This window comes from Acanthaster planci, linkage group LG04 (genome assembly GCF_054643075.1).
Source record: "Acanthaster planci isolate LZ-2023a linkage group LG04, COTS_SCS, whole genome shotgun sequence".
In the NCBI taxonomy this organism is placed as follows: Eukaryota; Metazoa; Echinodermata; class Asteroidea; order Valvatida; family Acanthasteridae; genus Acanthaster; species Acanthaster planci.
In genome coordinates, this window is record NC_141780.1 from 12,437,211 (window position 1) to 12,462,869 (window position 25,659).

At 40.7% G+C, this 25,659-nt stretch overlaps 1 protein-coding gene across 1 annotated transcript; it reads right to left on the minus strand.

Annotated features, from left to right (window-relative positions):
• Positions 1-2,458: 2,458 nt before the first annotated feature.
• LOC110984904 (uncharacterized) lies at positions 2,459-15,467 on the minus strand. The gene is made up of 17 exons (XM_087136390.1): positions 15,069-15,467; positions 14,351-14,436; positions 14,107-14,200; positions 13,424-13,498; positions 12,609-12,771; positions 10,538-10,614; positions 9,798-9,881; positions 9,266-9,336; positions 8,974-9,051; positions 8,329-8,389; positions 7,959-8,034; positions 7,362-7,633; positions 7,037-7,058; positions 6,796-6,863; positions 4,733-4,813; positions 4,486-4,620; positions 2,459-4,164 (listed from the first exon to the last, which is right to left on the minus strand). The coding sequence occupies exons 1-17, from the start codon at positions 15,450-15,452 to the stop codon at positions 4,015-4,017; spliced, it is 1,977 nt and encodes a 658-aa protein (XP_086992516.1). The 5' UTR covers positions 15,453-15,467; the 3' UTR covers positions 2,459-4,014.
• Positions 15,468-25,659: the final 10,192 nt, after the last annotated feature.

Here is a 25,659-nt window from a genome sequence, read left to right on the forward strand (position 1 = left end):
CTTCAATCTTCTATCTTTGCCACAACGAGTAAATACATGTGTTTTTTGTTCTAATAAAAATTACCGAGCCAATTTTTTTTCGGAAAAAAAAAGATGTTTTGTCTACATTGATTTTAATTTTCCTTCCTTCCAAGGACGTCTAAAACCCCCAAAGTGTAGCCTAACTCCTATTAAACAATGGCCATAAAGCTTCAACGGAAAAACTTCCAATATTTTGCCCCCAGGCAAGTTTGTCCCCTCTAATGTGGTTCTGGATCAGCCTTTGATATACCGATAATCTTATTATTAGCACTTCCACTACACAGCGATTGACGCGTTCACCCTGCCACTCATCATGTACTGACATAATTATGCCTCCTAGCTGTCCACAAAGATTTTGTGTTCACTGCATTTCCTAAATTCGTAGAAAGAACACTGTTGTCACCAGCGCCTTATACATAGATGAGCACAAGGAAATCTTCAGCCTTCCATTATTTACCAACCAATTAATTGGAGTTTTAAAATATTCTGGATACGAATTCTGTGAGCTCACCGTCCTCCTTTTGGATTAATTCCGTGTTTTGTTAATTACTGTTCAGTGGCGTAGCTAGGAATTTACTAGTGGGGGCACAAAAGGGCACCAGTATCTGGGGGGTATGGAATTCCGTATCTGCCCTCGCCCGTCGTCCGTCGCATTTTGCTTTTTGTTGTGTCCCAATTCTGCCATTTACCAGTTCCAAACATGCCATTTTCCATCGTGCGTCGCCCGTCGTGCGTCGCCCGTCGTGCGTCGTCCGTCGTGCGTCGCCCGTCGCCCGTCGTGCGTCGCCCGTCGTGCGTCGCCCGTCGCCCGTCGTGCGTCGCTCGTCGTGCGTCGTCCGTCGTGCGTCGCCCGTCGTGCGTCGTGCGTCGTGCGTCGTGCGTCGCCCGTCGTGCGTCGCCCATCAAATGGGTTGCATTGGACATGCAAAAGCCGTTGTTTAACAAATGACAATGTGATGATTCCATTCACTTCTAAAGATCTTTTCCGAATAAGGCAAGTACAAATCCCACCTGCAAAGCATATACTAGTCACATAATTAATTCCAATAATGCTAGACTACCCCTGCCCCTTGACAAGAAAATATCGCCTCTCTGAGAATTCAACCAAGTGTTTTTTGGGGAAAAACATTTTCAGCAAAAATTGTTCCGGCCAACTTATCCACAGTGTTATTCTAATTTGCATACTGTAAAAATGTGCCGACTTGTTTTCATCAAATTCCAGGAAGAAATCTGCCAACCGATACAGATATTATATCTTGTCCTCTCAATTTCACCTTGAAATCCAGAAATACTAGACGTGCTGTAGATAACAAACTGTTTATTAAATGTATTGTTAAGCGGCAATTACCACTTGGTTTAAGTTTCAGAAAATATGACGTGTTGGTTTTTGTGGGTGTGTATGCCATGGTGGATAGACCAATGAGAACAGGTTGTCCAGCACATCAGCATTATTTATGGGGCTAACAAGTAACGTTACTGTTTAAAAGACTTCTGTGAGCCAACCTGCAAATAAAGTCATGTCTAATTTGGAGTATACAGCAGATAGGTATACCCGCCCTCAAAATAATGTTGAATCAGTTCCTCTCTTATGAAAACTATTGGGAATCAAACATTGTATATAATCTATTATTTACATTCCGTTCTGTGGGATATTGTGCAGGGACAGACAGAAATATCACATAGGCTATAGACTTAAAGTCTGGCTGTTAACGAGTAAATTGAAGTTACGTCTAGAGTAACTAAGTTATCGAGAAAAACAATCTACCGTAACAAAAGTCTATTTTGTTGATTTATTTATGTAACCAAAATGGTGTTATTTCATATACACGTTACTTAGCCGATGTCAGGACATTATTTCTTCTTTCAGTTGGCAGTGGAGTTTGGCGCAACTGCAAAAACGAATGCATGTGCATCTTCTAGTTCTATTGCTAGAATGAGAGTCAGGCATGGTGGATCGATCGAACAAGGACATGTACAAGTGAAACGATCAACGGTCAAAGTTAAAAATACCACTGCACAATCATGACAAAAAAACACGGGCGACGCACGACGGGTGACGGACGACGGGCGACGGACGACGGGCAACGGGCGACGGACGACGGGCGACGCACGACGGACGACGCACGACGGGCGACGCACGACGGACGACGCACGACGGGCGACGGCAGATATGGAATTCCATAGGGGGGGGGGCGACCAGCTTTCAGTGGCTTTTAGGAGCAAGATTTCGTTAGCCTTATTCAATATCCATTCATCCGTTTTTTCGGTGGGGGGTGTCACAGCTACCCCCCCAAGTCACTGTAGCAAGAATTTTTGCGGGTTAGTGTTTGCCCCCCAGACAACCTCGACACAAAAGATTCAAATATAAATCTTCTCTTAAATTTAAATAAATTTATTATGACGTATAACTTACAACTAAATTCTATGGTACAACAAAACACACCAAATTAATTATCTGTTAGTATCTACAAATATTTACAAAAGTTAATAATGGAGCATTTCACGTAAGACCGAATTATGTCTATAATAGTCCGCGTTCGGAACACGAAGCAAGGTGTATAACTGAAAGAAGTTTAAATGGCTTCTGCATTGACTTCTTGGTTGTAACGAAATAAAGAAAATTATAATCAATTAGTTTGTTTAATCCTTCGCTGCAATTTCTTCTTACTTGTAAAGAAATAAAGAAAATTATAATCATTTATTTTGTTTAATCCTTCGCTTATTAATTATTGAAACCTCACTAAGCCGGCAATCAGATTGAGAAAAAACCTCATTTATGTAGGGCCCACCGCGAGTAAGATACGCTTTCCGCGTCAAAGGCCGTCCCTTTGCCCGAACCGTCGGCCTGAACCTTGCGCCAGAACCTCTGAATAGGTAGCCGGAAAAGTGTCGGCGACGTCACGCTTGGCTAGGTTCTTAGTGGCGGTGACAGTCGGTGTTCCGGCTCGCCTACAGCCAGCCTCCGGCCTGTCTGCCCCAGGCAGTCGGTAGGGCAATGGAGATCACAATTCGGCACTTTAATCACTAGGGCTAATGGCTCATGCAGCCCTGGATGCCATATGAAATATGTAACGTACATTCGGATAATAATTCAAAAGCCTAGATTAATGCCGATTGAGGTAGTGATAACATTAAATACAAACAATTGCATGTATACGGATCGCCTAAAGACATCGCCCCAAAGTTACTGGATCATACCACAAATTTAGTCCACTTAGTCATTATGTAATAAAGAAATATTTATAATATCCCCATAAATCAGTTCCTGATTGGAAACAGTGCATCCTCTGTGGTCACTTACATCGACTGGAAGTGGTACATGTACTCAAGATCAAATTTAGAACACAGGAAATAACAGAAAATTTCATAAAATCAGAACCTCAAACTTACGGTATGTTGGCAGATCGGATGCCTGGCTCTCTCGGAGACCATCACCGTACCGAGACTTGGTTTTCCGGAGGAAAATTTTAGAAATTTTGCTTATAGCAAAAATACTGCAGCCTTTATGTCCAGGCGATCAGTGGCAAAAAGCGCTTTTTCAAAATTTGCAGGGTGCAAGTCACACGTCGAAGGCATTAGAAAAAAAAAAACAGTGTCGCGTAAAATAATAAAGAGACGAGACTTAACCTATGTATTATTTATTTACACGACAGGGCACTACAGGTACGAACGGTACACGCAAAGTACAACACACGGACGTTGACAAACACAAATCAAACCTGCTAGAGACACTGCGTCCATATTATAGTCCATATATAGGAACATCTAACCACCTTTGTTCAAGACGGCTCTGTTAAGCTCATTTTTAATTAAGTGTCCTTTGAGGCATTTTAATTGGGGCAGAGTCAATATTGAACAGTAACAGTGGCGTAGCCACCGGGAGGCCTGGGGGCACGTGCCTCCCCACAAATGCTTCATGAAGCATGAAGTGGGGTTCTTGTTTGCTGGGGCAACGCTGACGGGGTGGGGGCACCGGGGAATTTGTTATAGAGATTATAATGAATGATTAAGTTTATTGAATGTAACCCTTTCTGTCCGAAGTTTGTTCACTGTCTTCCGGAGAGTGACATCACGGTAATGTTTCCAGGAGAGCTCTTTCTCGAAATTGACTTGGAGTTCATGCACGCTGGCATACGGCGTCACCTGTCGTCAAGGATGATATAGAACAAGCCAAACTGTGATCCTACACAAACAGGGCTCACTGCATCTTCTCCATAAATGTCGTGTATCTCTTCCGCCATGCCTTCCCTTGATACCAGCACCCCCATAATGTAATTGTCATTCATATCATCATTATTGTTTACTCTCATCAATATCGCCTTCGATGATTTCGTCAATCATTATCATCGTCAATCATATTCGTCATCGAAGTCGCCGTAACCTTCCACATGCCCAGCACACCCTCCCTTCAAAAAATCTTATCTTTTCTTTTCCACACCCGTGTAAATGATAAAAAATACCTACCGTAAGTCTGATTTGATGTATGAGATGCTCCGGCGCGTGCTCCAGAAAGAACTGCTTGGAGAGAACCACGCATTCCGCTCCATTACTGACAAGACTCACACTGGGTTGATCAGTGAACATAAGCTCAGCTAATCCCTGTGTTGGTCAAAGTAAGTTACAATTCGTTTGTCAGTTTTCTAAATGACAACTTGATAAAAATGGAAAAATACCGATATAAATGTTAGACGTACAGTCGGCTCTCACTTACGAAAGCACCCCCTTTGACAAGTATCTGGACGCAGACAAATACTGGGGATGCACTTGAATCGTTGCTCAAAACCGTATTAACCTGTAAAGATTGAAAATTGTTGCTTTTAGAAACAAAAATGTCATTTCTTTAAAACGACCAATTTCTTTCTTTGACAAGAAGTTGCAAGTGATTGGCACTGAAGCATTATCATTCCCGTTTGTAAGTTTTCTTTTGCTGTATTCAAAGCGTTGAAATGAAAGGAAATGATATACTGTCCAACTCGAGACAGATTAGAACTGGCCAGTTGGGTTCGAGGAGCTTTGATCGTAATGTAGGGCAGAATTTTGACACTGTGAACTTTCAACACCGTGAAAATGCAGTTTTACCATTAAATCACCGTGAATTTTTTGTCAAGGCAATGTAAGCCCGTTTTCACGGTGGAAAGTTGATCAGCTTGGGAGCGGATTAGCTCACAACAGTTTCACGGACTTTTCACGTCAACATATTGGTAGCTTATGGTCCTATTGTTATCCATAACGGTACACTAGTCCAGCTTCCCACCGTGGAAGGTGTGAAAACAGCGGATTAACTGTTGAAGTGTAATAAAAGATTAGTGTGATAGACAGCCAGAAATTAGCCCAGCAGTTACCAACAAGAGGAGCGATTGAATACCCCTGTTTAGGTGTGGGCCTACGGGAACCAGCGGAAACCTTGCACGAAGCAATATTGCGTGCGTGTTTTCGAAACCGTGATAGTGAAATGCGAATGGAACTTGTGAAAACCACAAAATTTTCTTTCCACATGTTGTGAATGTAAAGCAGGTGTTCTGTGAGGGAAAGACAGGATTGATTTTTCCTTTTTTGAGCTGTGAGAAGAGATGGATACACGTGCGATGGCTCAAATTTGCCGGATGCAGCTGAAAAGTTGATAAGCACATTTTGCTTATGTAGAACCATGGAGGAAGGACACAAGTTTTTTTTCAGCCCTAAAATGTGACATGATTCATAAAATTCCACGAAACTTGGTGTTAGATGTCACAACACCCCCCCCTTGACCACATACAGGAGACATATGAATATTTCCAACTTTTGTGGGCAAAAGGCACATTGAGTGGCGAAGTTACCACATCGAATTATGGAATTGCCAAAAGACTGTGAAACTGTATACAAAGTGGTGGAATAACAAAGCCGACAATGTAGCATCAGAGCGAGCGAGGATAGCAACGGTGTGTACATCATTGTCCAATCCAGCATCGTGCATGGACAGGGTCTGCCCGTAACGTTTTTCTCACTTGCCAGCCGGACCAGCAGTGATGGCTTTTTACTAGTCCATAAGCAGAATCTTAACTAGTCCGCGTCTTCCCCCAAATTTCAACATTCTTTTTTGCACTAATGTTTTCTGCTCCAACATCAGAGTCATGCATAACAGTGTGTACTCGGTGCTGACTGTTGTTTAATTGTCGATGAGTAATCATAAATGGCCATGGGAATTATGAATTTCCAGAATATTCATGAGTATAACTCTACTCAAGCAAATAAAATATAAAGCACATATAATCACAGAAAATTGAAATAAATGTTTCTGCGAGGTGACATAATTTGTGGGGAGTCGTTTTGCTGAAGCCCATACAATGTTCTCATTCAGCTACAGGCCATGAAGTAGTGTATGAACAACCTGGCTGGGGTTACAAGTACATTGCAAGGATGCAAACATTGTAATTGGGGTGTCCAGTGTACATTTACACCTATCACCACAACAGTAAGAAGACAGGTAATGGTACTTGTTATGAGGGATTCACATAATAGGTCCGTAAAGCATTTAAAGGATTAGCCCCACCTCAAAGTTAATGAGGAAGGTCCCCTAGATAGGCTCACTGCATTTTCACGGTGTTTTCACTTGACCTCAAGGTGTCGGCAAGGGGTCACATCCGGAATGATTTTCACGGTGTTTTCATCATGTGAACTGCCATGAAGTTGCAGTGAAAAAACAATTTCACAGTGAAACTGCAAATTAACTGCAAATTCATGGTGCTGATATTCACAGTGTGAGGGGCTGCAATGGAAGATTTGGTATGAACGTACTAGACGAGCATTTAGATCATCTGCAAATGTACGACGTGGTCCGTAAATGGCCCTCTGGTATTCATCCTCTGTAAGAAATAAAGTAGAATGTGTGTGAAAATGAAATCCTTCATTCATTGCAATTTATTCGAAATAATAAGTCAGTAACATTTCCCTAATTTCTCTACGAAAATAACCTTTAGGCCCACTATAAATACTCTGGAACTTCATAAACCCGTGTAATTATCGGCTGAAAACTCACCTTTATCATCTGTCGCAGCATGCTGAAAGTAGGGAGAAAGGAACCTCACGATAATAAGAAATTACAACTTTTACATTTTAACCATGAAACTGTGCACTGTTAAACGTAATTCTACACAACTAAATGTTAAGTTCAAAAATTACTTTCAATTTCATTTTTTAGGCCTTGTATGTACATCTGATGTTGCCAAGGATTGAAGTAACTTTGTTCTTCAATGTGTGATGCCAGTTAAAAAGGTTATCAAAAAGCAAAAGAGTTCATAAGGTTTGAACCTGGAGTTCAAACGACCTTCCCCCTCTTCCTTGTTAAATGCCTCTTTTCTCACGTTCAAATCCTCTTCCTCCTGCTTCGGCATTGACGCATCGATGATTTTCCGTGACTCCATAGTGTCCATCATTGTCACATGACGGTCTGCATAGTCATGCTCCTCGCCAGGTTCTCTCAGTAGCGGCAGGTCCAAACCACGGCGGCTTAGAGATGGTCTGGTCGTCTGGAGGTTGCGCACCTTTTTTTGAAGGAATGAATTCTCCTTCTGTACGATCCTTGCTTCGTGACAGGATGGTGTCATGTCGTGAACTCGCTCAATGGTTTCTGAGACTGTGTTTAACAAAATAAACAGCTGACAGTGTGGAAACTCGAAAACAGCAATTAACAACCCCCCAGATTGCATCTGATTGTTTCTTTTGCGATGTTCATATTATTAAAAAAAATAGGAAAAGAATACATAAAGATTTTAGTCATTTTACCGCAGTCCAGTCGCTTAAAAATACCCTACATGGGTTATAACCACAATACGCAGTACAAAATTAACCACTATTTTGCCCTAAACTTTGGATACAAATACATGGGAACCGAACCCTCTTTGCGTAAATGTTCAAGCTAACATGTCCCTTTCTGTCTTTTCCCATATCTTAAAAATTACCTTTCTTGCCTTTGTGCTTGCAGGACATCGCATTGGTGTTGGCTTTGCTCAATCTCATGACCACGGAGCAGCTTCCCTGACAAAAGCAATATTTTAACGAGAAAGTAACAGGAATTTCTCTGGCAAATAATGTTTTGATTAATTATTGCAATCTTCTTAGTTTTCTATTAGGTTTTAGACAGGATATATTCTTGGCCCAAGACTAATTTTGGAATATCCCCTTTTAACGCCCACACACACGGACGAACAAACAGTGGAAATATCTAGGCTTAAGTCGAGCCTAGAGCATCGTGCTGTGCCAGATACAAAGACCCAAAGACTTGTGTCATCAAAATAAACAGACAATAAAAAAGGAAAGAATGTATCTAACCGATTTGACGATGTAGATCCAGTCTGAGTACTTGCTGTCTCTCACCAACACTGTACCTCTTCTGGAAAACAAATTACATATTCTTGTAGGTGATCTTACGCTAGTGATTTCTTGTAAAGCTTTTTGGGAAGCAATATTTTAAAACCCCCACTGGCGCTGGGATTTAGTAAAGTTTTTTAAGAATGTATGTGATTGAATTTATTTGAAGAGAAACACCCCCCCACGGTAACAACATCCATGTTTGAGTGGCTTTAACTCAGGATACGTAAACCCTCACAAGGAAGCAAATAAACAGGAAGTGCTTCATTCACAAAATTTTGAAGAAGAGGTTGAACCCCCAGTGCCTTTTAAGGACGTTAGGGAGGGGCAAAAACTGGAGGGGTAATCAAACTCTTGGTGGCGCTGTTAATTACAGCGGTCAAAATGTCGGGGTCCGAATGTCGCCCGTATCATATAGCCTACTTCACTGCTTAAAGGTCAGTACAAGAAATTCTAAGCTGTTTGGTAAGCGTAATAAGGAAAATACTTTGAATGCGTCTAGATTGCCTTTTGGAAATCAATATAGCTATTTACCCGTTTTTTCAACTGATCAGTTTGATCTTTGGCGATACTTATATCAAATATCAATCAGTGATTAAAACTTACCTGAAGAAATTAAAGACACATTGCTTTGGTTGTAGATCCAACAGCTGTATTGGCCACCCTTTCAAGAAATCAATGCTCCTGAATGGAAGAAAGAAATGAGTCAAAGCCATGTGTAGTCAGTATAAATAGCGAAAGAAATATCGGCAGTGAAATGCTCAAATTCAGTGTATGTTGGTCTTTACCGATTATCGTTTTAGTTTTTGGAATTTATGATAACACAATACCTGGAGTTTGTTTAATTTGTATTTTCGAGAAAACACCACACCATACTATGTCTGCGCAGAGCTCTCACCGTATGAAGGCTAAGTGATCCGGATCAGTAAGTCGTTTTACTCCCCCTGACATAAAGATCCTCATAAAATCCTGCATATTTAAATATAGCAAAGGTTCACATTAGAAATAGCGACAAATTGGTATTCTCAACTAAACAGTGTGCTATTAAGCTCATAGGCCTACAAGAAAATCAACCTAAGTCGCATTTGGACCGGCGCCACCCAGTATTTGTGACTGCTCATGCTGGTTCATGTAGTATAATAATCAGATAGTCCTCAAGCAGGAGTTTGGTAAAGAGTGACCTTTATCTGGATTGTTTAAGAAAAAGAACTACAGCACCTATCACTACCTCTGTACTTTGCTTCTGATAATACAGATGTTGTTTCCCACAGCTGGTGTCTTTTGAAAGATTTCCCTGTTGTTGGCGGAACATTCGGACGATCTGAAATTTGTTCTGGCTCTGACCGATTTCAAAAAGGTCTGTGGTTTACTGAAGAACAAAATTTGAAGTTGCACATTGCGGGAGAAATGCACTGATACCGGTACTATACCTGAGTAGAAATGACAAGCAGTTGCAGATTCTTGCGGGATGTGACGGTTGAAGTTCGTCTACTATCATTTAGTATTGCTAGCTCCTGAAAGTGTATCACAGTCGAAATTTTCCAGTCATAAGCTTCTGTATAACTTTACCATGATTTCTCTGTTCATACCTGCACACGTACATGGAACGTCATATGATTCCAGAGGGACTTTTTGCATTATAAAGCATTGTTCACGGGGTTTATGCTCTGTGTTTGGTGAATATCACTCGAAGAATGAATTTTTTGAAAATAGAATGGGCACGGTAAATTTGTGGACGTTGAAAATAAGGAAATGCGGCGGTGATACGAGCAACTATTTCATGGGCGTAAATCCTAGGGGAAAGGGGTATATATCCTCCCAGTTTTTGAGGGAGTGGGCTATTGAATCATCCCCCTTTTTTGTGGTGACTCAAAAATAAAGCGGATTGTGAAGAATATGTTAAACTTTCGAAGACTGAAATCACTCATAAAAGGGAAAACAGATTTAAAAAAACCATAAGTATGCCATTCATAATGCATGGTAGAGATGTGCATCAATATCATGAACATCGACCATAATATAGAGTCATATTGTGTCACTCACCCCCCCCCCCCGCTTTACAGATTTTCATGGCTGGACAAATCATTCATTACCTTTCCCCATACCCCCCCATTTTCAGCACAGATTTATGAGACTGAACCATTTACGGCTACTGTGAGTTAAAACTTACACCAAAGCTGTCTCCTCTTTTCAAGATGGCGACAGTCCGTTGTGTTAGCCTTCCTGGTTCCATCACAGTGACCACAACTGCATTAAATAGTGAATGAACTAATACAGAATCTTGTTTCATAATTATTGCTGGTTTATTACGTAATTGAGATTACCTCTGCAACACACGAGTGGATTGACATGAAGTCTTCAGGTTTGAAAAGATAACACTCTAAGCTTTGATTTGATTCCCCAAATCTACAATATCTAACTAATGTTTTTGAGACGTTAAAATGTTCCTTATGGATCTTAAAGATCTGCAAAGGCACCAAATGGTTAAATAGGTAGTTTGTTTTTAGCATACCGTCAATGAAAAACATATAGGCTTTTTGGGATTACAGAACCCATCGTTTTCCAAGCATGCATTTCCCACTTCTCAAGTAGTTGGGAGGGAGATGAACAGAGGATTACTGACCAAAATGTCGAAACTTTCTATGACAACTGGCTCTTCTCAGAGCCTACACCTCCCTACAAAAGAGATGCAAGTATACTTTGGGGTCAACTTTCATCCTGCTGTGTCATATAATTAATCACCAAATTTACATGCACATTATAGACATTTTCTGCCTATTAATTCCCTGGGTTCAGTCTTGTGTACTTAAACAACATACTCTGACTCACGAGTTTAAACCTTCACATTTTCTTCACAGAAGCCAGATAGTGCCAAGGGATAGAAGTTAGACCCTTGCTTGAAGAGCACGTTATATTTTTGTAATCATTTTGTGTCAGCCGCCATTCTTTCATTTGCTTTCACAAAGTGAAAGAAACTTGGAAATGCAATAATTTCATCCAGAGTTTTTCCAGCCGTTTCATCATTTTTGACTCAAACAGCCATTGTCCAAGTTTCGAAGCAGAATGTTGCTTACTTTCCGTTTTAATCATAAATAAATATTGTGACAAAAGGCCCAATATCTGTGTGTGGTTCTTTGTTTTTACAATATGACAAAAGTCATCTGGTTAGCAGGGCGAAAAGGGGACCATACTGTTCTACACGAGTCAAAATGTACATGCGTGCAAACGATGTTGAGAAAGAACACAAGCATGCGCACGTGTTGAAATGTGACAATGCTCATTTATCGCGAATACAGGCTATGTCTTCTACGAACGCGAAGTTGCAAAACTCTGTACAGTGTAATACAGAAAAACAACAAAAGCCTCTACATTTTGCTGTTTTTCACGAAGTGAAAAAATTTCATTTATAAGTTACTGAGATCATTCCTCTGTACGTCTAAAATGTGGAGTAGCGATGAACAAGTTTACATTTCATGACGATGTAAACTTTCCCAAATCTGTAACAATAAACTAGTCAAAAACCAGTGAATGGCTTATTTTTGCATGCAGTCATCTCGGAATGTCCATTTTACAAGATACTGAAGTTTTTGTTTCTTAAGTAAGATTTGAAGCTCTGCATGGTGGGAGTGTTAAACAAAAAAGGCTTGCGGGTACACCATGTGGGAAATATATCTTTTGTGAAGAGGTGTGGTTCTAAAAAGAACCGGTGAGAGCAGGTCTCGACGTTTCGGCCAGTGTGCTATGGCCTTCCTCAGGAGAGAGTTTCTCTCCTCAGGAAGGCCAGAGCACACTGGCCGAAACGCCGAGACCTGCTCTCACCGGTTCTTTTTAGAACCACACCTCTTCACAAAAGAGATATTTCCCACATGGTGTACCTGCAAACCTTTTTTGTTTTTGTTTCTTGTTAAATTACAGACATACTATCAAGCTATCTGTCGGCCGTCACATAATTTTCTGGCGGCCACCTCTTATTATCTGGCAGCTGTCACTTCAGGCGATTGAAGTTCAGGCATCCAAAGAGGATTACAGAGCTTTTAAGCTCTACTCTAATATGTTTCTGTGTATTAAGTGGCGGCTACCAGAAATTATTCAAGTGGTGGCCGGCAGACAATTATGCGGTGGCCGCTAGGTAATAAGTAGTGACCGTGAAAAATGGTGGCAAAAACATATTCACCCTCTGTTAATAGTTTGCGTCCTGTCCATTGGCAGAATTCAACTTCCATATTTGTTACTTCACTAACCTGAGCCAGAGCAAATGAAGTAGAACGCTTGGGGTTTGTGTCCTTCTCTGATGATGACTCGGTTTGGCCCGTAAGCCTCGTACCAACCAACCCTAGCCAGACTTTTCTGCATCCGTACAGGGTATGCTGCTATGGCCTTTAACCCACAAATAGCAATTTGAACCTGCGAAGGAGAACGTGCAGTGAGTAAAAGTCATCATTTTTACATTATGTAATATGTTATTGTCTCAAATCGGGGAATTAAATCTAAAGGTACAGTTCATCATTTGTAAATTTTATTATGTTCCTTTGAGGCACCAAAATTACCACAAGATAATTTGGCCTGATATTAGCCTATGTGACGGACACATTAGGAGGGCGCTTTTTGGTTTTGGTAAAATCTTTCGTGTTTGCTCAAAATTTTGCCTCTTCAAATAGCGCCCTCTCGTTGTGTCTGCCGTACGTCAAATAGGCTTATGGTGCGTCCTGGATAACATGTAATACATGGCCACTCAAATAAATATAAGTCCATTTGAAAATATTCAAGCACTTTTGGAATTACATTACCTCATGTAAGGTCAATGTTTGACGGGTTCAAACCACGTTTCCATTTCAGTGTCAAATTTGTGGAACACTTCAAGAGTTATCCCACTATCAACTCTCTTCGTAATACGCCACTGATATTGGCATCAGAGACAAACATTATAAAACTTTTTTAATGAAAAAGTAGAAAGAGAACTATAAATTTATTTTTAAAAATTGAGGCTTTATATTGGAAGCATCAGTTTGTTCAAATTTGTGACAATATGATAGTCAGTTTTAAATTACATTCTCACATAATGTATCTCTTGTACGCTTCGTTCATCTGGAGGGGCTTGTAGAATTTTCTGTGCCTCTTGAGGAAGTAGTTTCTGCAGTCATACAAAGTACATTGTTGTCAACAGCCTTTTCGGGTGAGAAAGTACTCATTATTTAAGGTCCGGAGGACGCAGGCAGCTTTCATACCAATGAGCCTGGTATTAATTTCTGAACCTACATACTACCACGCACATTCTGATTTCAAATTGGTGAATGAGCTGTAAGTAGTTGGTGGTGCTATAAGACACAAACTATATGATTATTCATTTCAAAACATTGGAAAGTCGCTGAAAAACTGCATTGAAGTTGCGAAACTGTGATGGACGTGTACAGTGTATAAACACTACTATACATCCAATTACTGTCAATTTGAATTTGAATTCTAGAGATTCTAGAAAATAACATTTTCAAATGGACCAAAAATTTTCTATTTAAACGAACTCGCTAATTTTTATCATCACCTTTAATTTGACAAATCTTTGAAAATATTATTACACATGCTGAGCCCGAATTAAAGTCTACTGTCAGAAAAACGCTTGTACCCATGGGAGTCACTAACTAGTGGATAATTTTTCATGACGCAGGTGTCACTGTCAGCCTGTACTCAACCCTAGCCGAATGATCCAGACTCAGCCATAATTAAGGGGGGGGGGGTAGTCACCTGTTTCTTGGCTTTGAATTGCGTGACGTCGAACAAGACGTCAGTGCTGTCACGTGTAGAATCTACTTGGGCGAAGGAAAGATGAGCCGAATCACTGATTGAGAAAAATAAACAAAAACCATGGCTTTGATTTCTTATTATTCAGTATCGATGTCTTTGTGATATTTCATTCGACTTCGTGAAAAATAAGGGGTGACAGCATTACAATTTTTGTTAACAGTGAAATGAACTTATTTAAACAAACCTGACTTCAATGTAATGCATACGGCATATACGTCGAACCAAGATAGCGAGCCACGCCACTCGGCGAAATTTTTGGTAAAGCATTTTCTGAAAAAGAAAAGATGACAGAGTTTATAAGCTGATATCGGCCTTTGCTATTAAACACTCTAAAAAAAACTCCCAGGTCGACCTGGAATTGGTGTCCCGTTGGGCCTGACTGTTTATGGGGTCAAAAATCGACCCTCTCCAGGTTCTTCTGGGTGCATCAGACCCCTTTCTGATTAATTTTAACGCCCAAAAAGGGACATCTTTTGGCCAGGCTCAACGGGACCTCAATTCCAGGTCAATCTTACCCGGGAGCTTTAAGAGTGAAGCCAGTGAAAAGTTTAGCTGTGATAATTTTTTTTAAAATGAAGACTCCACAGTGTTCATTACGGAAGCGTATAAGGGCCACTTGCAATGAATTAGTATCTCGCCGCGGCGAGATAACTCGAAAAAAATTTTTTTTGGCAAGTGGCCCTTATACGCTTGTATAGTTCATCAAGTAGTAAATTTCGAGGATTTTTAAATTCAAATGCAAAAAAAGAGAAGTAGTTCGTTTTCTGGTATTACAAAGGAAATGTGACGAGACCTCCTTCCTCTAGGCTACCGAAGAGCTAAACCGTGTGCTGGAAATTGAGTTTACCAGTGACTTTGCTCTTGCAGTCTTTTAAAATTTGACGAATTCAAATTCAACATACCTTTCTGTCATTTCTCCACTTTCGTAACTTCCTTCTTCTGAGAGTTATCTCGGCTGTTGTCATTCCAACGGCTGTGGAGTCTGTTGAAGGAGTCTTTAGGGCAACAGCACCTTCAGCTCCCAGACCACTTGAGTTGCTCATGACTTTATTAACAGCCGCTTGCCAGTGGATTTTAGCCACGTTTGTAGAGTTCCTGTTCTGGGTCAGCGGTACCAAGGATGATGAAGTGGATGGATCGGGTAGGTTAGAAAGTGGATGGGAAGTTCTTGGACTTCTTCGTCTTCCTTTCCGCGCCTGATTGAGTATATCGACCGTTGCCAGCATGCTTTGATATCGTCGCTGCGGGTCAAGAAAGGAGGATACCGTTTCGCGAATGGGATCCATTGCACTGCCAAGTGTTGGACGTGTAATGAACCAAATCAGCTTTATGACTCAACAGCCGAGGCTTCTGACTCCAAACTCTGGTTACTATGGTCGGTCATTTGCTGATAATATTGATCTTGTCTGTTGCCTTATCATGTGCTTCACTAGTTTGGTCAATCACCCATTTGATGTTCACTCGCAAAGAGCTAAAAATATCTCTTGTGATTCCTCTTTTATCGCTATCCAGTATTGTATACAAAACGCTCTACATAGCAGATGCAGACGATAAGTAGGGATATCACTATGGTGTTGATATTTTATTCCGAGATAAATTACACAGGCTAATAACAGCTATGATAATCTGTCTGTTGGGCCGCGTGCCTTTGGCGAGGAAGCCACTGATATCTGCTATTACATCCGATAAAAGAGCTGAATAAGTTTACTAATCACCCCCACAGACCGTTTGAAGGAAAATCTATCTGATCGAAGTCCATCTTTTATGACCATTACACAGTAAAAGCTCACAGTTTAAAAACGTTTGGGGAGGAATGGTAGGTTTTGTCTAAACGCCCAAAGCCAAAAGCAAACAGTTTTCTGCACTCATTTCCCGGCCTTTGGGTGCAGGTATATACAGTCTTGGTTTCAAAGCAGACCATGCCATGTTTTTCTCGTAGCGCCTATCGCAAGCTTGCCCTCATAACATCTCCAAGCAGAGGGCGCTATCACCACTATCCAGAGAATAATGGAAGGCATGCAGTCGCTATAGGAACCCTTCCAAGAACGCTGTGTTGTAGTGGTCAACACAACAAAGTGTACCAAATTAGACATATTTTAAATTGTCAAGCATTGAAAACCAACACATAAAAATCATCTTCCTGATGTATAGGTTAAAATACGTAAAATTTAAAGACGAAAGAATGACCGTTAAAACTTTAAACACAACATACACATACATAGGTGACTTTGTACAAATAATTGCAACCTCAATACAGTGTATGTAGAAAAGATGTAAATAAAAATGAATACAAAACACCTGAAGTCAAAGCAATTCAGTCCTGATAAAAAATAAGAGAAGACAAAAGAGGGACCTCCCACTGTCTTTGCTGTAGAGGATCTGGTGCCACCATCAGGAAATGCTCCTCAACTTTACAAGTAATTGGCTACTGTGAATCTTTTTGGCGTTCATGACTGTTTTTTCGATAGATTAATCTTTTCATGTCGTGCTTCTGCCGTTTCGACAGTTCAACTTGCCTTTTAGTTTTAGGCACGGCATAAGCACGACCGTGATTTGGCTCGGTAAATTGACTTCAGCATGGCGGAGGATTTTGGTTCCTACAGGGAGTACCGTGCTCAAGTCATTAAGTACGACAGAAGCACGCTGTGGTTTCAAACATCGTGCTACTGTAGAGTCGAATACAATTTCTATTCAAAATTGGTCCTAAACCTCGTTGGTAATTTGGGAATGCGCATGCTCACAGCGTGTAGCAGAATTGATAAATAATCATTTACAAACAAACGCAGTAGCAAATAGGCCTATGGCGACTAAAATGGAAATATCTCGAAACGCAGGGGGCAGATTGCTAGACGGAGCTCAGGGGAGATTGTTACACCATTTCTCTTTCAAAATCCTGTTTGATATAAGATAAACTCAAAGGTGACCTTTGAAAGTAAAATCCTGTCCGAACGTCGGGAATAAGACTCCCAAATGATATGGAACTGTTCACTTGGGTGATATTGTATTGAGACGGCACTGCAAGATCGCAGGAAACCATACTTTTGGGCCTTTGGAATAAAAAGGCCTCGATTGTTTTGGAGAAATAAAGTACTAATAGTGCTCGCCGAAACGAAATTCGTTTTCTTTGTGACTCAGTCTGAAAGATCGCAGGATCACGTTTCGTATTGTTCTGATCTGTTTGCTGTATTAACGGTCGACTGGGCTTTTTGAATTAAATCGACGTTTGAAGCCACTGACGTGCTTATGCCGCACTAACATCGTGGTCAAGTCAATTTTAATCAACGACGTTCGAAATTGGCTTTACAGGCCTAAAAATGGTTAAAAGAAGAGCTGGCGCTGCATTTTTGTTACAGCCTGCACAGTACGCACTCTTTCTGGGATGTCTTTGCAAAAAACGTCTTTCAGTGAGGATTATATCGCAGAAAGTCTTCCATCTTTAAACAGGTATTTAGGCCTATCCCATCTTTCCGTGATAATTTCTCACGGAAACTCAGACTGGCTTTTTGTTAATGCAAGCTGCTGTCATTATTGAAATGACACAAGTAAACAGTGACATTCCCGGATAAGTGTCAGGAAGGCACTTTCAGGTGATATTAAAAACTCACACAAACCATTCCAGGGCATGACAGGTACACAGTACTGTTATGATGAAACTCCAAAAGGTACTGGTTTGATATTAACTTTGACAAGAAAGAGGATGTATGTAAGTGATCCCTTACAATGCGAGTAATTGCCCAATGTCTAGAGTACTGTATGCACTTCTGCGGGACCGAATTTGATAATATTCGAATTGATTTTCCCTGAAGAAAATGTGGCTGAATATACGAATCAGAAAGGATTGAAATACATGCAGTGAGCGATTACATGCACAGGGAAGCACGACATGTGCGTATACAATAAAAGGAGATGGATGGATCACACGCACCTATACCTACAGACCTGAATGACGTCGGACTTCCCCAGGCAGCCAATTCACACAGTACACGCTTGGCCGCTCGCATGACGTCTTATAAGGCGTCAACTTCATTTGCTCGTCGCCCAGCGCCCGAAGAGGGCGGGAGGGGGGGTCTGATGGCGTCGCACAGATTTTAGTGAAGGAAATACGTCACAGCCAACGACGCACAGAGTAATGTGGGTAAAATTTTTCCAGGCGCGCGAGCTCAGTCAGTGAGTTACCCAAGCGACCGTTATCAGTTCCATATTCCACAAGACGACGCCACGGCCTCCATATCCAAAGCATAAACGCAGACGTCACGGAGGACGCGACTTCTGTCAAGTCTACTGTACCTGCAGTGTGTGATATCAGAGAGTAAATTGGAAAGCTGAGCTCGCACACACGTACTGGTCAAGCAGAAATCAACAACCGGGATAGCACAATAACAAGAACGATATTACTTACAATAATATAGCAGTAAATTAGTTTTCTAGTTTATGCACTTTATACATTAAAGGTATATTCCGTTCATTTGCCACAATCAAAAGAGTGACTGACGGAATTTAGGTTGAAAAGCATACTTGGTTTAAAGATGGTTATGGGACCACTCCCTGTGAAATTATTCTTTCTTGCAAGCCGTCATTTTGATGAAAACAATAAATATATATAATTTAATACAGCTCTATGGAATTGATACGTCTCTTTGCAATGTTTTGATGGCAAATATACCTCAGTTGCTACAATGAACTTCTTGTGAACTTATATATTAAAATATACTTTTGTCTTCGTCTTTCATTCCCGAAGCACTGAATTATTTCGTCTGATAAGGTATACAATTAATGTGGGAATTAACGTAATCAGTGTGAAGTGGTCGATGTACGAACGTACCCAGTCGGGAAGAGGAAAAAATGTGTATGAAAAACTGTAAACAATTCTAAAACTTTCCTACCTTTCTTCACCCTAGCTTTCTTTGTAAAATTTCATAAAAACGTCGAATTCGTTTTTAGGCCTTCAAAGATCGTGCCAAAACGTACACAAACTTTTGTTCACGAAAAGAGCTCCAAACAAAGCTCACTAGTTTTGCCCACTCAGTATTTTCTGTATAATATTTTTCTGTGATATGTTAGGAATTGGCCTAATCCGTCATAAAAAAAGATGTCATGGCAATGAAGCAGCTAGTTGCATGGAACGAATTCACGTTGCCTTCATTATGTAGGCAAGTCCCCCCCCCGAGTGAACAATCGACATGCGCAGCTCAAAATCTCTTCCCCCTCCAAGTGAAACCGATTGTCCAACCTAGTGTCCGTATGGTCGTAAAGAAACGCCGACGGCACTAGACGTCAAGACGCAGACAGTCGTGGAGGTGACGCTGCGTGACGTTATTCCACCCCCAAAAATAAACAAAACGGCTTCCAAATCTCGGTAAATCTTCGCATAAATGCCTTTTTTACAATACAATAGCGCCTCTTGTAGCCAAACTGATACACGTACTTCAGTGTAATGTATTTTGTAAATGGTCAGCTATTTTTTGGACGATTGGGGCTTCAAAGGCCTATGTTTGTAATAAGGAGAAACTGGACAAAATGAGTGGTACTAAGCGAGAGGAAAATCGTTGTACGCCCTTCATGCCGCCGTGGGCGTTTGTATACATGTAGTGCGGCTCAGCAAGTCAAAGCAGACAGTCGTTAAAGTTGAACCGGGCTGAACTTTGCCGATACGTCTGGAGCTGCTTTGCGTATGTCTGGGTTATTGTCGACACTTCCGTTTGACATATCTTTGCTGCAGTTTGCGTCTTGATTGCGTTGCTCATGTGTTTCTGTCGTCGATATGGAAACCAGGCTTTAGGCCTATGTGTGAGAGGACCAATTGAGATCAATGGACAGGACGCACACCAACCTTGTTCCCATGGATACGATCTTGCCGCGTCATGTTGGTTACCACCATGCCTTGCGCGATTTAACCGCGTACGCAGACCATGGGGTGCATTCCACCAAATCGTTGTATTTCTGCGCGCAAGCTCATTATTTTTTGTGATCCCACGGGATTTTATAAATAATCAGAGGGGATACTAGGAATATCATTTCTATAAATCCCGAATTTGGGACTGATAGTTTCACACACCAAATTTTGGGCCAATGCTTCGACTGCGGAATTTTGCTTGGGTTGAAATGTGTTCATCTTCTACGAATTGGGAACGCGACTATTTTATCTGACCTCACAAATGAAGTATGAACCCGCCTTTATTTTGCAAACTTTCCCTTATCATGCAAGTAGAGACTACACTCAACCTGATCCCCCCAAACCTATTAAAGCAAACTTTGTGCTTTCAGATTTTTTTAAAGCCTTTAGGCATGTACTGCCGGCCTTCTATCATTATTAATTGCAATGTTTACCACCCGGAGCTGATCTTGATGTCAAAAGCGCGACATTTCTCTCATTTTTAATTTCATTTCATTGACATCGCAGAGAGTGGTATACGCTAAATCCACTACCCGGTGACCAAGTTTCAATACATTTATCGCTGGCCACGAAGATGTGAAGTTATTTTGTTATAAAACGTGAAGCGCCTTCAGGAAACGTAATCACATCACCAATATTTAATTACCGCCCCATCTTTCGAGTAATGGCAGAGTGCAACTCGGCTGTGCCGTCAATAATTCAAATGGGCACTTGTCAGCTCCGACTTCAATACATCTATTGAATTTAAATCAGGGCAAAAGATTTGATTGCTCCCCAGAACGAACTGTTTATATTTTCCAGGCTTGATTGACACTGTAGGGTCTCTTGCAGCGCAGAATACGATTATTACTTGCCGACAGTTTTTACATACGCTAGGGAAATCCGACTTGAATATAGGCTATATTTGTGGATTTGGAGTAATTTTTATTGTCTGAATTTTCCACGAGGCATGAAGACTAGTCTCATCTCAAGAACTATTTTCTCATATCCCCATACGGTTAAGTAATATAAAAAAGGTCCCCAGCAGTGTTTGCATTTACTTTCATTTCCATAATGTCAAGTTAACGATGATAACAATACACCGGGAGATGATGATTGGCACAATTAACACGAAGGTGTCTCTGGGAATATCTTGTTCCATGCACTTACTTGACGTTCACATCAGACGTTCATAACTGGTGTGCACAGCCACAGTGAGTGGCAGGGGGCAAGAAACGCTTCCCCTTGAGAAAAAAAAACCGAAAAACAAAAATGCCAAAAAAGGAGAAAAAAAGCGAAGGTGAAAAGGGTAAAAAGGGGATACATTGTTAATGGGTGGTCAGCTTGCTGTCAGTGCGTGCTTTGACCACTCCCAGAAGAAATAGCGACGCCCCTGACAGCCACATGCAGTTTAGTGAAATTTAACCAACTATAATTAAGCCGTTCTGTTACTGAGTATTAATGGGAAGGCATCAGGACCAGATGAGATATCAGCAGAAGCCACCAAGGCTAAAACAAGTGGGACTTAGAAGGAGGAACAAGTTCCAAATGACTGGAAAAGAAAGAACACTTATCAAACTTCCAAAATGGGGATCTTAGAGTCTGTATAATGACTACAGAGCGATAATGCTCCTTTCCTTTCAGCCCCAGGTTAGTCCAGAACAGAGTCATTGTACAGAGGATGGAAGGGCAGCCAACATCAAGCTCCGTGATCAGCAGGTAGGTTTCTGCAATAACAGATCCTGTGTAGATCCACTCGTCAACTATTTACGTCGTATTGTGGAACAGTCTCTGCTGTGGAACTTTCCTCTCTATACAAATTTTATGGACTTCGAAAAGCCATTGACACTGTTGATAGGTAATCAATATGAAATTGATTAGGCACCATGACATATCCGAGAAGCGCATTTCCTAGGTTAAATGTACATATCAAGACTTGTCACGCAGAGTTGTACACTGGGGATGCTATTACCCTTCTTTTTTATCTTAGCTATTGACTGCATCATGAGGACGACTATAAAGCAAACGGGAAATATTGAATAAAGGGTCACTCTGGTCCCATTACGATGATCTTGACTATGCGTTCATTGCACATGATTGTTTAACTATACACAGGAAAAGACAATCTTACCATCAGAGAAAGGAATTGGGCTCAAGATCAACAGGAGAAAAACCACAAATCATGAAGATCAATACCAAGGCCAACACCTTCGTGAAACTTGATGGAAATGCCATTGAAGAAGTGGATTAGGCCTAATCTGTGTATCTCGGAAGTGTTATTGATACACAGTGGGGCATGGACCAGGATGTCACTGCCAGGATAGGCAAAGTAAGAGCTACCGTAACCTTTGTCATGTTGAAAAGTATAAAGCTTCTGGGAAATTAGTATATCAACCAAGTTACAAATGTTTAACTCCAATGTTAAATCTGTCCATGAGACATGGAGATCAAATAAGAAGACACAACCGAGGCAAATCTTCCACATTAAATGGCCAGAGCTGGTCAAGAGACAGTGGATAGGCGGATCTTGAAAAGGAAGTTAGGCTGAATTGGTCATACACTAAGAAAACCAACATTCAATACCAAGCGTCAGGCACTGACATGGAATCTACGGGGAAAAAGAAGAAGAGGGCATCCCAGAAACAGCTGGAGGAGAGACACTGAAGAGGCGCAGTACCAGCTGGAAGGAGAAAGAAAGATAGCCCAGATTGGTCAGGTACAGGGGAGATCTATCGTCGATGGCCTACACTCCATTGTGGCAAAGGGCTGAAGTAAGGAATTAAGAGAAAATTAAGATAAATGAGATTTTGTTCACAAAATTGTTCCTTCAAGCGAACTGGCGTTTACCGTTCAAATCTGAAGTTGAAATAAGGCTTATTTCAACGGAAATTTGGTGTGTTCAACATGAAAGGCTGATGATCGCTATCTGCAAAAATGCCCTTTGCCTTTAATATCGTGACAGAGAAATATCACGATCCCGTAATCCCCTTGTGGCGGTCTTCCGTTTAATGTCATGGCTTTCTTGTAACGTTACATTATTACATATATCTTCAGGGGAACACACACAACGTGCGCTGCAAACAGCACCTCTACTCATAAAGTTATGGTGCTACTGTCTGAGTTTATACATGCGTATTAGGTGTATGGGGGAGGGCCTGCTTACTTTATATCCCAGGATATCGTCGATAGGGCAATAGAATTAAGGACTCTAGATCTCAATGTTATCAACTTAAAAGTGGCAACAAGGGATACTGAGCTAATGGTGCATAAAATGTTTGTGAATTATCTATGCTGCGCAAAATCAAAATTGTAATTATTGCATTTCTTCGCTTTCACCAAACACGTCCTCACAAATGCGGCGTGCTCACAACAATAATATACAAGGCACAATAAAAAAGGTAAGCCACAACACAATATTAAAGAATTTTGAGTCTTTCCTTTCCTTTGTTTCGGGATTTTTTTGATGAATCATCATTGCATTTTTCAAACCAATAACGGAATGACGAAATAAGAAAAATCCGACAAGATTGTAAGTGCTTTCTGTACCAGAATTGGCCTTTTAAATTCAGAAACGCATCAATTTAAACAGTTATCGGCCGAAATGTCATGGTGCATTGTGTACGATGAACTCCTACAAAACAGTTGTAATTATACACATACCATTCACCATTGATAGTTATATTCCTTTTTCTTTACTTGTACAATTTGTCCAAAATATAAATTCTATTCAACCGCCGGCTGCCATTTATGTTTTTCCAAGAGCAACGCCGGAAAGCACACGTAAAACCACATGGCATGTATATACACAATGCCATGAAGCAATCAGACATGTAGCCTGCTTTAGGCAGATCATCTAAGTAGGAAATAGTTTCGGGCCCAGATTCACGCTGCAAAAAAGGTCACTATGGTCTGATTCCATTGAATGATGAAAACTAACTTAAAACTAAAAAAGGCGAAAACCGTCCCTTGTGTTTGCCCTACCAAATATTAATAAACTGATGGGTATTACATCGGATTCAGTGAATAAATCGTTGATGCTGGGTTTATTTGATTAATCCAAGGTAGAGGTACTGATGATTACGGCACTTGATATGTTTTCAGCCCTTACTGTGTAATAGTTTGCTCCTTTCAATGTGTCTGTCGTTTTGCTGCCGTGTCCTTGTCCAAAATCCCAGCGACGCCCATGTTGAGAGGTAGTGGTGCTCGTCTAGTGCGCATGTGAATTACTCATGCCTCTTTGGCGAGTTTGTTAAGAGCAAAACATTCGGATGGCCAAGGCTATACTTTATGTTGGATTAAGTAAACGGCCATGCGTTGTATACAAAATGGGAAATTAGGGTTGTTAGCATTATTAGTAAGTGCCCTTATAATCCATTACTATTAGTGCGTTGGCCAATGACGTGGAAGGGATGTAATGGAATATTTGATTTGTCATTAAAGTAGGCCTCTCTCCCTTACAAGGACATCAAATACAGAGCAAATCCAATAACAAACAGAATTCATTCACAGTTAAAATGATGTTTTGCAACTCTTCGCAAAGTGGCAGGGTCTGCTGTTTAAATTTGAGCAATTATTGGTCATTAACAGAAAGAGATTCTACAGCTGCAAGCAAAAACGCAGTGACGACTCCTTTGCATTATAACTGATGCTATGCCTCATGTTATTATTTATTTTAATTATTTATTGGTTTACAAAACCAAACAATGACCAACAGCGGCAGCTGAAAGGCTCCTCAAAAAGGAATTTTCATATTTAAGATACAAATGGCGCATCCCATAAGATTGTCAAACTATTAAATGGCAGTATATTGAAAGAAATGTCTATAATACATTCAGCTAATGATAATTAAAAAACTCTGGCAAAATTAGGGTGTCAGTGAAATCGGTCATAATTGATTGCAAGACGTAACACTGGTTTCTGCAAGTATAGGAGTATAATGTCGGCAGTTTTCCACTTGGTTGGGAAACTCCCTCACGGAGACAAGTGTTGAATATGTTGATTAGTGGTTCATCCAGTTCAGGAGAAATGGCTCCTTTATTAATTACAGATGTTCCAACTGATATACATGTAGCCTATATCGAAGTAATAAACTAGCCACAGTTTTGATTTCATTGGTCGTCACAATTTTGTTATAATTGTTCGCTAGTATGGTTTTCAATCGTATTTACATAATTTGGACATAAGAAGTAAACGTGATGTAGATTCTACTTAGTGTATTGAAATACTGAAGTATAAGATTTCATAGGAGGCAAGTTTTGAGATATTATTAATAAATATTGCTCACACATCAGTTTTTTTTTACATACACGATTAGTCTTATGTCCAGCCACACCATATTACATGTCCTGAACTTGCGAAGTAGGAAGGGAATAAGTAATGTCTTTACAAATACAACTGCATTGGAAAATAATTGAAAGACAAGATGATTGATGATCTCATCATGTGTTTCGTATTAACCCGTAAAGAGCTGGGCCTTTTTGATACATCTCACAACGGGGGGGGGGGGGAAGCGAATTCTGCCCTCTAGAACTCGGTTTTTCAGGCTTCGTCTTCTTTGAGAAACATATGAGCACTGTAGGTGAGTGTTATTTCAGTTCGATGTCATGGTTCATGTTCACGGC

Bases quoted from the DNA above. Each gene is read 5' to 3' on its own strand.
- LOC110984904 (XM_087136390.1), bottom strand. From the start codon at position 15,452: ATGGATCCCATTCGCGAAACGGTATCCTCCTTTCTTGACCCGCAGCGA. The intron at 8,035-8,328 runs GTTAGATACATT...TGCTTTTGTCAG, and splicing joins GGATCTACATCGTCAAATCG to GGAAGCTGCTCCGTGGTCAT. The intron at 7,634-7,958 runs GTAATTTTTAAG...TGTTAAACACAG, and splicing joins CAAGCACAAAGGCAAGAAAG to TCTCAGAAACCATTGAGCGA.